The 13480-nt window shown below is 53.4% G+C and overlaps 6 protein-coding genes across 6 annotated transcripts; 3 read left to right on the forward strand and 3 right to left on the reverse strand.

Annotated features, from left to right (window-relative positions):
- Positions 1-411: 411 nt before the first annotated feature.
- Positions 412-992, forward strand: J4E78_008695 (uncharacterized protein; the record flags this gene model as incomplete). The annotated part of the gene is made up of 2 exons (XM_049369295.1): positions 412-414; positions 471-992. The coding sequence occupies 2 exons, from the start codon at positions 412-414 to the stop codon at positions 990-992; spliced, it is 525 nt and encodes a 174-aa protein (XP_049218996.1).
- Positions 993-1489: 497 nt separating this feature from the next.
- Positions 1490-2539, forward strand: J4E78_008696 (uncharacterized protein; the record flags this gene model as incomplete). Its single annotated transcript, XM_049369296.1, has 1 exon — positions 1490-2539. The coding sequence occupies one exon, from the start codon at positions 1490-1492 to the stop codon at positions 2537-2539; it is 1050 nt and encodes a 349-aa protein (XP_049218997.1).
- A 69-nt stretch (positions 2540-2608) lies between these two features.
- Positions 2609-4327, reverse strand: J4E78_008697 (uncharacterized protein; the record flags this gene model as incomplete). The annotated part of the gene is made up of 3 exons (XM_049369297.1): positions 2609-3608; positions 3664-3877; positions 3934-4327. The coding sequence occupies 3 exons, from the start codon at positions 4325-4327 to the stop codon at positions 2609-2611; spliced, it is 1608 nt and encodes a 535-aa protein (XP_049218998.1).
- Positions 4328-6844: 2517 nt separating this feature from the next.
- J4E78_008698 (uncharacterized protein) lies at positions 6845-8494 on the forward strand (the record flags this gene model as incomplete). The annotated part of the gene is made up of 1 exon (XM_049369298.1): positions 6845-8494. One exon carries the CDS (start codon positions 6845-6847, stop codon positions 8492-8494), a length of 1650 nt encoding a protein of 549 aa, XP_049218999.1.
- Positions 8495-8813: 319 nt separating this feature from the next.
- Positions 8814-10515, reverse strand: J4E78_008699 (uncharacterized protein; the record flags this gene model as incomplete). Its single annotated transcript, XM_049369299.1, has 2 exons — positions 8814-10010; positions 10069-10515. 2 exons carry the CDS (start codon positions 10513-10515, stop codon positions 8814-8816), a joined length of 1644 nt encoding a protein of 547 aa, XP_049219000.1.
- A 1319-nt stretch (positions 10516-11834) lies between these two features.
- J4E78_008700 (uncharacterized protein) lies at positions 11835-13355 on the reverse strand (the record flags this gene model as incomplete). The annotated part of the gene is made up of 3 exons (XM_049369300.1): positions 11835-11950; positions 12002-13268; positions 13326-13355. 3 exons carry the CDS (start codon positions 13353-13355, stop codon positions 11835-11837), a joined length of 1413 nt encoding a protein of 470 aa, XP_049219001.1.
- Positions 13356-13480: the final 125 nt, after the last annotated feature.

Here is a 13480-nt window from a genome sequence, read left to right on the forward strand (position 1 = left end):
GGCGGGAATGAACGCGTTGCCTCAAGCACCACGAGCGTGTACATGATGACAGGAAGTATGTGAAGAGTGAAACACAGGACTTAGCCCGGTAGATGCGACAAGGATGAGCAAAGGGGGACGAAGAGGAGCCGTGGTAGCTCACTGAGGCGATGTGCCCGTTGAACCACGTCGGAGAAGGTTATACAGTTGCAGTTGCGTATGAGCTCGTGAATTTCGTGTAGCCGCGAAGTTACATCCGGATGGAGGGTTGTGAGACGGAAGCCGAGTTGTACGTGCAGTGTCTGTGAAGGTCGCACGGGCCGGGTGGTTGACGTCGGCACTTGTCGTTATCGATAAGAACTTTTGCGCAGGAGCGTTCCACCAGCTCTATGCGACAGGAACTATTCAACCTTCTCTACACACAAGACAGCCATGGTATGTTCCTCTAGGAATTCCTGTACAATACAGTACGTACTTACGTAAACGAATAGGCACCCATAAAGAAGCGCACAACAGCGCGCGCAAAGTCAGCGCGCGCCGCCCGTCCCACCACTACCACCACAACTCTCCCAAAGCCCGACGGCATCCCCTCGTACCCTTCCTCCAAACGCGACAAGCTAAAGATCAAACACTCCTCATTTGTATCCAAAATCGAAAAGTCCTCTGCCAAGACCCAAAAACGGCGACGCCACAATAACAAGCTCATCGCAAACCTCGAGTCGCTCGCCGACGCACTGCCAGAGTCTGGAGAAGATGGGCTCGAAACAAGTCAAGCGCGGATAGTGCAACCTCAGAAGATGCCCGACAGCATGAAGAAAACGAAGGGTGCGAAGAAGCGGAAGGAGAAGCTGGAGAAGTTGGAGAAGGAGAGGTTTAATGCGAATCTGGCGCAGCTTGTGGGCGGGAGTGGGAAAGGGGCACAGGGCGCTGATGCAGTGCAGGATCGCTGGGCGGCGCTCAAGAGTCATGTACAGAGTAATATGCAGACGAAGCCTGAGTTCGCGCAACAGTGAAGGCCAGGCGTCTGAGACACGAGAATTATACTTCACCAATGGCTCAGGGGAGCGATTTGGCAGGCGAGGAACACTGAAGAGATACCCGCGGAACCACGGACGCATTGGCAGGAAGTAGATCAGGCGATCTGATTACGCACGAATTTCCCGTCCGTGTCTGCATCGTCCAGATTAGGCGCCCTACTCTCCCGCATTTCAAAGCCTCATAGCACCGACGGTGCGAGCCGATGTCAGCATGATAATAATTAACCCGGTCAATCGATGCAACATGGGCAATACCGTGGCGAGAAACACGGCACCCAGCATCGCGCTGTGTAATCCGTGGCGGAAACTTTCCGTAGGATCATGATCGCTTAATCATCGACTCTTGTGCATAGCAGCCACCTCCTTTGAGCTCTACACCGACACGTAGTAGTAAACAGCCATGCAAATGTATAATAGACCATCAAATCCATTCTCTGGCACAACTCAACTGCGATTTTCAACAGTCACCCACAATGAACGAAGCCGCAATCCTCACATCCCCAAACTCCCCTCTCACCTTACACATCCTCCCCATCCCCAAACCTTCCGCTTACGAACTCCTAATCAAAGTCTCCTTCATCGGCATCAACGCCATTGAAGCCAAGATCGCTAAACGCGGCACCCCACCACCGCCTTCCTACCCCTTCATCCCAGGCTCTTCTTACACGGGTACGATCGCTGCCATCGGTTCCTCAGACACCGAATACCAAGTTGGCGACCGTGTTCTCGTTAGCAAAAGATTCGGTACACAGGAAAACGCATATGGCGCGTATCAACGCTACGCCCTCGTTACTGCGGAGGAGAAAATGGTAGTCAGACTACCGCAACGCATAAACAAAGATGAAGAAGCAGCATTGGTAGCGTTGATAATGAACGCGAGTTGTGTTGCCGGTCTCTTCTCCGGGCGGCTGGGACTGCGCAGACCTGATTCTCAGGAAAAGGAAGAAGAAAGTGAAAAGAAGAAGATATTGATATACGGCGGAAGTTCCAGTTTCGGTCGTTTAGCAGTGCAGTACCTCAGATGCGCAGGGTACGATGTTATCACAACGTCTTCACCGCAGTGTATGGATACCGTGCGTACGCTCAGCGGGAGTAGAAGTCACGTCGTCGACCATACACTTCCACCCGACCAAATCATCGCAGATATCAGAGCGCGTGGACCATACGATGTCGTCGTGGACATGATATCCACTCCCCAAACCATCTCCCTCGCAAGCCACATTCTGGTCGCCCAAGGCGGAGGCAAACTCTTCGCTACTCAACCGGCGTTTGGACCTGAGGACTTTCCAGATGGTGTAGAGAGAGTGTTTGAACCGTGGTCAGACTCGTTGTACGAGGAGGGGAATGAAGGACTGATGGAGTGGGTTGTGGGGACGTATTTACCGTTTGGCATGGAGAAGGGGTGGATTAGTGCGCAGGAGGTTGAGATGGTGCAGGGGTTGAAGGGTATTGATGGGGTCTTGGAGAGGATGGTGGAGGGATATGGGGGTGGTAAGAGGTTTGTTGTTGAGCTTGGTAGCTAAGATGTTTGACTAGAAATTGTGATCTCGATTGACCGCTCTTATTTACATGGAGGATCTGATGGTAAAAGCTCAGTAATCCGGAAACTCAGTATCGACAGTACTTCTCCACGCCTGCAGACCTCCCTTGATATCACCAATATACCTCTTCCCTCCCGCATCGAGCCCAAGCTCTTTCATCTTCTTGACCGTGACCTGCGAGTCGTTACCCAATCTACACACAACGAAGATGGGTTTCTCGGATTGCCGCAGCATCTTGGTCCAGTCCTCTTCTTCGACAGCAGAGGCAGGTCCCCGGGTAGCGGAGACCGTAGAGAAAGGCACGTTGATACTACCGTCGATGTTACACAGTTCAAACTGCACCTTCTCGCGGACGTCAACTAGCAAGTGGCTTTCTTTCTTCGATACTGTGCCCGTGAAAGGATTGACACCGGATCGTAATTGGGCGTAGTTCTTCGCTGATATGCGTTCTTCAGGGGCCAATGGGTTGTTATCTGGAAGTAAACTGCCGCAGAACTGGACATAATCCAGACTCCCCGACTCCAGCGCTTCTGCACTGATCGTTGCGTGCGTCGAACAAGCAGCACACTTCGCTTTCCGACTCCTGAGCCGTATAGAACGGAACATGGGATTCGAGTAAGCCGAGAAGAGAAGAAGACTCGGCGGATCTGCGGGTGTGGTGGTGGGTTTGTGGGTGAGGACTTTGATCGCTTCGAGTGCTTGCAAGACGCCCATTACGCCAACGACCGGTCCTAGGATGCCGCCGTCGCCGCATGAGACGACGGATTCGGGGGGTGGCGGTTTGGGGAAGACGCAGCGGTAACAGGGGCCTCCGTTGGGATCGCCGGCTGGTAAGGGTGGATTGTTCAGGACCATCATTTGGCCGTCTATGCGGAGGGCTGATGCGGAGACGAGCGTCTTGCCTAGGAGGACACATGTATCGGATATTAGGTAGCGCGATGCGGGAGTGTCTGTGCAATCTAGAACCAAGTCGTACTGTTTGAATGTCGAAATCGCAGTCTCTGGGCTAAGTCGGGATGTGTGAGGGACGAGTGTAACATTAGGGTTGAGCCTAGTCTAGTAGGTTAGCTGGGTTTCCCGTGGTACAACTTGATGGGTAGACGCACGACTTCAAAGACACCATCGCGCTCTCGACTTTGGTCATTCCAACTCTGGCTGTAGAATGTAAGATTTGTCGGTGTAGATTCGATTCTTCTACAACGTCGCCATCGACTAGTCCAACGGTACCAACTCCTGCTCCGACCAGGTATGCAGCAGCTGGGCAACCGAGACCACCCACACCTACGATGAGTACACGGGCATCTCTCAAGCGAAGCTGACCTAAGTAACCCGGGCTCAGCACTATTCCAAATGCTCTTATTCAAGACCGAACTCACCTTTCAGACCAATCTCAGGCATAATCAGCTGCCTTCCATATCTCTTGTACTCGTTCTTCTCCAATGGCCATTTCGGTGCATCTTCAGCTACAGTGCTTGCGGCTTCCGGCGCCGTTTGCTCTTGCTGGAGTATAGAAAATATCTCGTCTCGAAACTGATCCGGGACTCCAAAATTCATGTCATGATCCATGGGGTTTACAGGATCAGTTGCCAGTCGCCTTTTTTGCGGCACAATCTTGCCCTGCTCGCGTTGATTGTGCTCTGCTTCCGCCAGCTGTTGGCGCAGATCTTTGAGTGTGGCTTCGCATGTTGCAATTTGCTTGCGTAATGCGCTGATAACCGAAGTCATGTTGGTGTTGCCAGGCGAGTTGCCTACATCGTGACTCTGGCACATCTGGGATGCTTGTGGCAGCCCGATGTGGGGCCGGGTCGTCGCTACCACATGCAGTCCCGCAACGCTAGTCTCGATTGTATTAGTAAAGGCACGTGCGCTGTGCCCTTCACGCAGACACGACGCGCAGTCTCGTGGTAATGTTGAGTAAGACGCGACTTACGAAAGTCACGTTTAGTGAACAAGATTAAAAATATCGAGTTCCACCGATTGATGAGCGCCGCATGTCCTGGAAGAGAACTTTATGAGCCCACGTGACGATGATACGCGTAATGGAGTATGTAGTCGGCACGCTATAGGTCACTACGAGATCGCACTTCACGAACGATGCGCAACTTCATCCTTCAAGCCTCCACGACTTTAGGCAGCATCTTCTCGTGATGTTGGCTTCGCTTTCAGCATGCTTAGGCGTACAGCCTCTAGCGACCATTTGAACACAGGGAGCTCTTAAGGCAGCGGTTGACGCCCATTTCATATCGTTGGCCCGGGCTATCAGACCGCAGACCGAATGGCGAGGCAGAGTCGTGAAGGCTTGCATTTAAGGCGGTTGAAGTGGCTCATGGATGTAGATGGACTCGATTTGGCGGGCCCCAGCCTGACCACCCTTTCGAAGCCCAAGTGATGACACGCAGCGGAAGATTGCAAGTTGACCTCTTTATTGGACTTTACATCGTTGATGCATGAAGCCTTGCGCGAATGCGATTCTGCTTCCAGTCTTTTGAGCAGCTGCAAGGTCGCCGTCCTTTCATGACCGATCGGTGGTCGACGCAGTCGGAAGGCGATTGACGAATCTGACATGCTGATGGTCGACCGGTGGATAGATTGTACATGGAAGGATGATGCGCCGGATCTGGAAGTAGGATGCAAGTCAGAAAAGTTCCGTAGGAAAGATTGGCTGTTCGAGGCCGCTTTTAGGCGGCTTTTGAAGCGGAAAGCAGGGCGTTTTCCATGGCTGCCATCACTATGCGCAGGTGTCTGAAAGCAGGCTGAACAACGTCGGTGTGGCAATACGTCTCTGCTGATGCCGCATGGCTTGGATATGAAGACATTCTCATGGCTGCTGTCAGGTGAGGATCTAGATGTCACTTCTGCTAAATGCAGCACTTGGCCGAACAATGGCTCAGCTCGTATTTCATCATGAATTCTCCTGGTAGGCTAGCAGCTCGAAAAAAGCATTGCGTTGACGAATGATTGAACAAATGGGCTGAAGCACGTTGACCCGGATCTGCGGGCGCGAGGGTCGTGTTCACGGGAGAAGCACCGAACGAGCGGCACCTAGCCATTCGACGCGATCAATTCGTTACCAAGGTTCGGCGGGCGCAGGATAGATGTCAGCATGCACCAGCTTGGATGATATCGCCATGCGCGGTGCCCGATGATCTGTGCTGCAGGTCTTCGAGCGAGGGGCGAGACAAGGCGGCGATAGGTCGCCGAATACTTATCTTTCTGCAAATGATAATCGTAGTGCGACGAGAGATCCTTGTGCTTTAGAAGCTGGGCGTCCCCACAAGAGCGGGAGAGGTTCACTGCCCGTAGGATTAGTAGTGGCGCCTCCACTTTTTGGTTTGGTTCAGAGCTGACCTTCCACCTTAGGCCGTCGAATGGTCTGGAAGCCGCATGCAAATGTCAGCTGCTGCTACTGGCTTCGTGGGCCAGCATTTTCACTAGTAGCGACTGCTTAAGGGGTTTCAATTGACGTATACCTGGTCAGTGTGCCATCTCCCTAACACTGTCCTGCCGCCCCGCGGAACAACGGGAACGAACTTCAGCACCCCGCACCGTCGTCATATCCATCACCCATTTTCAACCACTCCACGACGCCATGGTATCTGTTTGCGCGACATGTAAAGGTCTCCAGAAGCACCTCCATGGATCGGACAGCGTGCAAGAGAATGGGCCAGATTCCCTCGTTTGGGTCGACACGACGCTGCCAAACCTGAGGTCGAGATCAAGTTCCTGTCGCGCGTGCGCGCTCCTCCTCAATGGCATCCTCCTACATCACGACCGATTCCCAAACATCAACGAAGACAATGTTAGAGTGAAGGCAGAAACATTCAGACCAAAGAATGGAAGAGTTCCCCAAGAACATCTTTCCGTCGAACTCCGATGGAAAGACAACGACGACCATGACGATTGCCACGAGGACGAACATGAACATGCAGCAGGCCATGCAGATCTGAAACTCGAGTTCTTCACCGATGGAGGTATGCCAAACTTTCTTCCGACGTGCTTCAGTTGATGTAATGCTGGTTGCGGTCGTGGAACGGACACCTACTGCTAGCTCATTCGCTCTGCAGGAACGCGTGAACTAACAACACCGCAGACGGCCAGTCTCCTTTCTCCGCCATTGGGCGCGGAAAACATGTGACAGAAAATCCACTACATAGTACTGGTTTAGCAACAGCGCGAGGCTTGATTAAGAATTGCCTAGAGAACCATGTTACATGCAGTCGCCGAGGCAAACCGACCACACTACCGAAGCGCGTTCTAGACTTGCTGTCGCGCGACGACTCCAAGAGCATGCGCTTGCACGAAAGTGAATACATCCAAGACGAGAGGAGATACGAACACGGCGAGTACATCGCCCTGAGCCATGTCTGGGGACTGGCCAAAGGGATCCCGAAGACGACTTTGGCAAACCTGCAATCACACAAGAAGAGCATTCCATGGTCAACATTGCCAAGAGCATACCAAGAGGCCGTCTTCCTCACCCGAGCGCTTGGTTTCCGCTGGCTGTTTATCGATAGTCTGTGCCTGATACAAGATGACGTCCAGGAGAAGCTTGAAGACTCGCTCAAGATGGATGAGATCTTCGGCAACGCCTTCTTGACAATTGCGGCGACCTCCGCATCCGACAGCAGTACCCAACCCCTCTTTCCTCCCAAAACACAGCCATTCAAGATCCAAGCAACGGACAACAAAGGCTCGCTACATAAGATCAACGTGCGGGAGCAGCCGACTCATTACAGTTTCAAGGCGCCTTTTGACGGAAATGCTCACATGAACGAGTGGGAGCTACCCTTCAACATGACCGAAGAAGCAAATCTACACACGCCCCTCTTGATTCGCGCATGGCCGTACGCCGAACGCCTACTTTCGCCGAGAGTGCTGCACTTCACCAAGAGCGAGATGATCCTAGAATGCCGAGAAGGCTACCAATGCGAATGCGGGCGTATCGACGACAATACATATGACACGCGGCCATGCGATCAGGTCAAGCAAGAGTTTGGCAGAGTCCTCTACGAAACAGCAAATAGGCCACAACAAGCCAACACCAACGGAAATATGGGCCACACTCGTATGGACAGCATGACAAACCAACTGGCCTCCACGAACCTCACGAATGGCGCTCAACAAGAGCTGTTACGCAGACGCGAAGAGACACTCCAACTCTGGTCCTACATCATAACCGAATACACCGCACGCCACCTCACCTACGACAGCGACCGCCTGATAGCAATAGCAAGCATCGCCAAAGCCCTCTCTCCAACCCTCCAATCAGGCTACATAGCCGGCCAATGGACCTTCAGCACCCTCGGCCTCCTCTGGTATCCCAACGACAGCTCACGCTGCCGGCGCCCCAAACTAGCCCAAGGACAAAACGTGCCAAGTTGGTCATGGGCCTCCGTCGAAGGCTCCCCCATCTTCTTCGACAACACAAGCGCCATGGATCTCGCTTGCCGCGCTTCCTTCGGTCCAAAAGGCAAGCGTGCGAGTGCCTGGTCACCCATTATGGGCGAGCCCCTCGAACTCTCAGGTGCCATGGCCGCAGAAGTCGTGTTTCATTCGTCTCCGCCTTCTTCGTCTGCATCGCCAGACGCGCCGCCCTCGTATACCTTGGCTAAAAACGGTATGACCGTTGACTTTACCCCCGACGTCGTCCCTCCCCGCGGCGAAGACGCGCTGCAAGACGGCGAAACCCTCGTTTGCGTCCTCGTCAGCATGACATTCCGTTCTTCCATAGTAGGCATTGTGCTCAAGTCTTCGTCTTCAGCGGGGAATAACACGTATCATCGTGTCGGCAGACTGGAATGCTATGAGTGTACGCCTGAGGGGACGGAACAGGAGATGAGTGAGGATGCGGAGGCGCTGTTTGAACACTGGTTCCCTGAGATTCAGGATATGACGCAGTTGGATAATTATCCACAGAGGACTTTTACTGTTGTCTGAAGTACCTGGGTGGTGTTGGGGGAGGATGGGACTAGTCATGTTGAGCGAGTGGAGGTGGCAGGGCTTTTCGTTCGTGCTTTGTATATTCGATACCCCCTTTGCTACTAGCATCTTGCGGTAGTACTTTCGTTGTTGGTGTTTCGTCGTGGTCGGGACGCGGGAGAAGGCTGGTAGCTGGTGTTTCTACAGTTCCATATATTAGGTATCGAAGAAACACATTTCAATTCATTTCGGATGAACATGAATGTGTACAGACATCTCGAATCATATCGAAACCTCAGTTCACGGGCTACAATCCAAAACTCTATAGCCAAACACCTCAATCCACCTTCACCAAACTCACCCTCCAACCAAGCAACTCCACACTCCTAACCTTCCCACTCTCGGCATCCACATGAAACACAATCGTATCAAGCGGCTCCCCCATATACCTCGCCCAATCCCCATTATTCCAACTCATACACTCCAGCCCCGCCCACAGCTTCTTCGCCGGGCTGATTTGATCAGGCAGCATCCTCCAGTTCTCGCTCTGCGTACCCAGAGAATCTAGATCAGTTGGGTACAGCCTCGCGCTAAAGTTGTCCAGTGGGACTTGTTGCTTCATAGCCAAAGCAGCAATGATATCAACGCCATTGACGTTCAGCGCCTCAATAGCCAAACCCGGACCCGCCGTCGAAGACAAAACGAGCGTGTCGTTCGAAGACGCCGTCTCAAGCACATACTTCCCTGCGTACTTCGCCTCCGCCTGCCTCCGTGCTAGTTGATCCGCCCACGGGACCAACGCACTCACAACCGCGTCCAGTAGCTCAATACTCGAATAACTTGTCTCGCCCCCCGCCGCGTTAATCGTAATGCTGATATCGTATTCCGGGATCAACACAAGATAGCTCCCATAGCCCGGTACACCACCCGATTTTGTATACACATCGATCGCGCGCGGAAACTCGAGCGGAAGGTCGTCGATACGGAAGATTTCCCATGCTACACCGACGTATTGCTGGAGAGACCGGAGGAAGGTGGTGGGCTGCATCCACTTCCTCAATGCTACTTTGCTGAGTAGCTCCCCGTTCTTGAGCGCGTGAAGCAGGGTGAGCAGGTCGTTGGGTGTAGACCACAAGCCGCCTGTTGGGTCCAGGTTGCCAAAGGGCGCCACGAACCATGAGGCATCTTCAGGGCGGCGGGGTAGGACGGCAGTTCCGTCGTCTGAGGGGACGGAGAAGGAGGAGTTTGCCATGCCGACGGGGTCGAGGATGAGCTTTTGGATCACGTCTTCGTAGGTGGTGTTGTGGGCTGCTGAGAGGGCTTTGCCGAGGAGGATGTACCCGATATTGCTGTACATGGCGCGGGAGGAAGGGGAGTGTGGGGCGTAGACTGGGTCGTTGAACTCGTCGAGGAGTTCTTGGGGCGTGCACATTTGGCCGCCGGGGATGGGGTCGCAGCCTGGGAGGGTGTTGTTGAGTGGTGGGAGCCCGAGAGCGGTTGCGTTCTGGCCGAATGCTATGTCTGTTGTGTAGCCCTGAGGTGGTGTGTTAGTTCAGGGTGTGGGTGCGGGACTGGAGGAGTGGAGGACGTACGAAGCGACCGAGACCGGAAGTGTGATCGGTTAGGGACTTGATCGTTACATCTCCGTAGTATTCTTCGTTCAGACCAGGAATGAACTTTGTAATCGGATCATCCAAGCTGATCTTGTCTTTACTCAACTCCAGAGCAAGTGCCGTGATTAGCTTGGTTGCGCTAGCTATACGGAACTTGGTGTCGAAGAGCGACTGATTGACTTCACGGACAGGGGCTGTATGCTCATATTGGAAGACCGTCGCGTTGCCGATAGAAGCCTGGATCGCGAACGAAGTGTTTTGTATGAAACTAAAGTTTTGGAAAACAGCATCCGGTATGCTGAAGTTGGAGGTATGGGCAGCGAGTGATGGTGGTGGAAGAATTGCACCTGGTGGTGGGCATAGGGAGAGCGCGGTGGGGGTTAGCAGGGAGAATACTGCGACTACCGGAAGTAGCATCTTTGACATGGCTGGTATATGACAGGATTGGTGAAGAGATGATAGTCTTGTTGTAAAGGAGAGCTCTTCGTGAGCCTGTAGATGAAGTGGTGCATCTTGGAAAGTTAGTACTGCCCTTTCTTATACGGAAAGATGAGGCCTCCCAGAAAGACGGTAGCACTAGTACATGCACCGCCTACTTCATAGCTTTGATGCTTCTTTTATCTGGACTGACGACTCCAGCATGGATCTGCGCAGCTTTCAACGCGTCGTTACGCCCTGTGGAGATTGTGTTGTTCCTACGGGTCGCCTCATGGGAGTTGCTACCCATTAGACAGCCTAGCTGAATGACGTTGAAGTCATCTCGATCATAGTCATAGGCATTTAACCCATGCCAGCACCGCAAGACAGACGCTGTACACAGCAGCTCGCCTATCTTGAAAGACGTACCTGGATGTCGAAAGATGGGGTAGGGCTGTCCACGGGGCTGCGCCTCACGCCAACTTTACTGCTTCTAGCGCCCACGCTTTGTGGTCTGATTGGCTGACTCGTACATTCTGATGCATGTTTAGACGAACAGTCTGTACGAACGAATCAGAGAAATGACGACCGCTGAGCCGCTGCACATCGTAGTAGATCCTTCGGAGAGTTCCATCAGTGCTGAATGCCTGACGTGTGGGTAACTTGGTGCGAAAATAGATGATCAACGTTCCTCGCAGAATATGCTGGTCACCCATCTTCTGCGGTGTAACTTTCAGATCATCGTATCCGAATCTGACGTTAGCGGTGAATTTTCAGAGGCTTTCTCTTCAGGGCTCTTCGTGGACATTGATGACTCGACTGTCGAGAAGGCAGCATCGCTTGTTGTATCCGCCAAATTGATCGACAAGTTGGTGGCGCAAACGGTAATCCCAGATGTTACACAACAACTCTGTCAGGTGTGAATCGTGGATGAGGAGTGCGGTTAAGGCGAAACGCCTTGAAGTTGAGAGCTTCGTGCGGAAGACGATGAGGAGCATGTGCTCGGGAAATTCTGGTACCATTATCAAACCAGCCTCGTGATGCAAATCGATGGTGGAGCGATCAGATATGCATCTCTGATAGTTGCAATCTGCAATCTCCGCTACAGAGAAGTGGTATCGTTGCTCAGCCCGAATCTATCTATGGCCCTGGGAATCATATGCTGATCGTAAGGAAAACCGACCAAAGGCTCGTGAATAGCCACAAATGCAACGCCGTTGATATGCCTGATACCTTGAAGCCCAGAAAAAATGGAGAAGAGAGACTCATAAGAAAACGCCGTGTAAAACTCGCAAGGAATAGCAACCGACAACAACAACATGTTGGTTTTAGCTGGAGCCCGTACTGCTGTGCATTGGCATGGATGGTGTATGCATCATGCCACTTCCACTTGGCATACTAGTAGGACCTTGTTGTTTCTTCTTTTCTTTCTTCGCCCAGCGCACTGTCGCAGTCAGCATATTATACCCCCTTGCTTCTGGAATGAACGACTTACATCCGCATGCATTGCACAGCGTCTTCGGCCCATTTGGACCCTTCCGCCATTCGGGCGAATCCAATGTGCCGCAGTCTGTGCAAACGTATTCGTCGGCGATTTTGAGCTTCTTCTTCTTGTCAGAAGAATTTCGGCCATCGCGGTCTAGCGATATTTGTATGCCTGCATCGCCACGGATGAGGTTCGGGCTGGCGTCACCGGTACTTATACCCTGTGAGCGCTCGCCGTCCCTGTACCGGAGGCCGGTCAACATCTCGATTGTTTCTAGATGATTTGCGCCCTCATACCGCATCATCTTATCGTTGATACTGTCGGGCTTGCTTGCGGCGAGGGCCTCGTCGAGGTTCTGGCGGGTGAGGGCGGTGTTGGAGATGACTGGCTTGGCTGGCGGCGGCATTTGCGCATAGGACGCGGCATCTGCCTGGCTCATGTTCTGCGTGACATGCGATTCGGAAGGAGTCACCGAGGTGGTGGCGCCTTCCGTCTTCTTTGCCCAGTCGTCCTGCTCATCCTGCTCCTCCCGCTTGAGCTCGGCTATGCGCTTCATGAGGCGCTCGTTCTCTATCTTGTGTTCGAGGAAGGAGTCGAGGAGGGCGGCGTTCTTGGTCGGGTAGGGGCGCGCCATCATGAAGAAGCCGCGGCAGTTGATGGTGTTCGGCGGCGCAAACGAGTTCTGGTCGCTGCTGAGATGCGGGTGGCCGTGCGACTCGAAGATGATCCATGTGTCGTCGGTCTTGCGGAAGCGGTAGAAGAAGCGGAGCGGGTTTCCGGACGCGATCGACTCATTGAACTCTTTCACGAAGATGCCAATGTCGTCGGGGTGGATGAACTCGTTGATGAAGCGGCCCATGACATGCGTAGGGTCCCAGCCCGTGAGCGCCTTGCATGAGGGGGAGACATAGAGGACCCTGCCGTCGGGAGTCAGTATGTGCAGCAGGTCGCGCAGCTCTTCCAGCACGCGCTGCGACCAGTTCCGCCGCTTGGTGAACTCGGTCAGGGTGCTGCCAGAGGGGTTCATGTTGGGGGCGCCGAAGCCCGTCGGTAGAGGCCCAGCGCCTGCGCCTGTCATCTGCATGTCGCCCATGGTGCTGCTGGCTGGTAGACTCGCGGCCTGCATCTGTGGATCCGCAAAGGAGAATCCGCCGTTCTGGCCGCCCTCGGCTCCGTCCAGCGACCCCATATCCAGATCCATCGACTGCATGCCATCGTCCATGGGCAGCCCGTTAAACTCCTGCGTCTGGGGGTGCATAGGCATTCCGGCCATCATCTACAATCATGAGACAGGTGTTCAGATTTACTAAGGATGCAGGGCCAGTCAGCGTACCTCAGCACCGCCATTTTGATATTGCGCCATGGCGTCTCAAATGCACGATGCTGCATATGATGTCGTGCAATAAAGCCGCAGGTGATAGGCGCGGGCAGCTTCCCCGAGGACGTGATGGGATTTCTATGTTTTGTGCATGCCCATCCGCACTTTAG

The sequence above is a fragment of the Alternaria triticimaculans genome (assembly GCF_023758025.1).
Source record: "Alternaria triticimaculans strain BMP 0046 chromosome Unknown scaffold_16, whole genome shotgun sequence".
Lineage (NCBI taxonomy): Eukaryota > Fungi > Ascomycota > Dothideomycetes > Pleosporales > Pleosporaceae > Alternaria > Alternaria triticimaculans.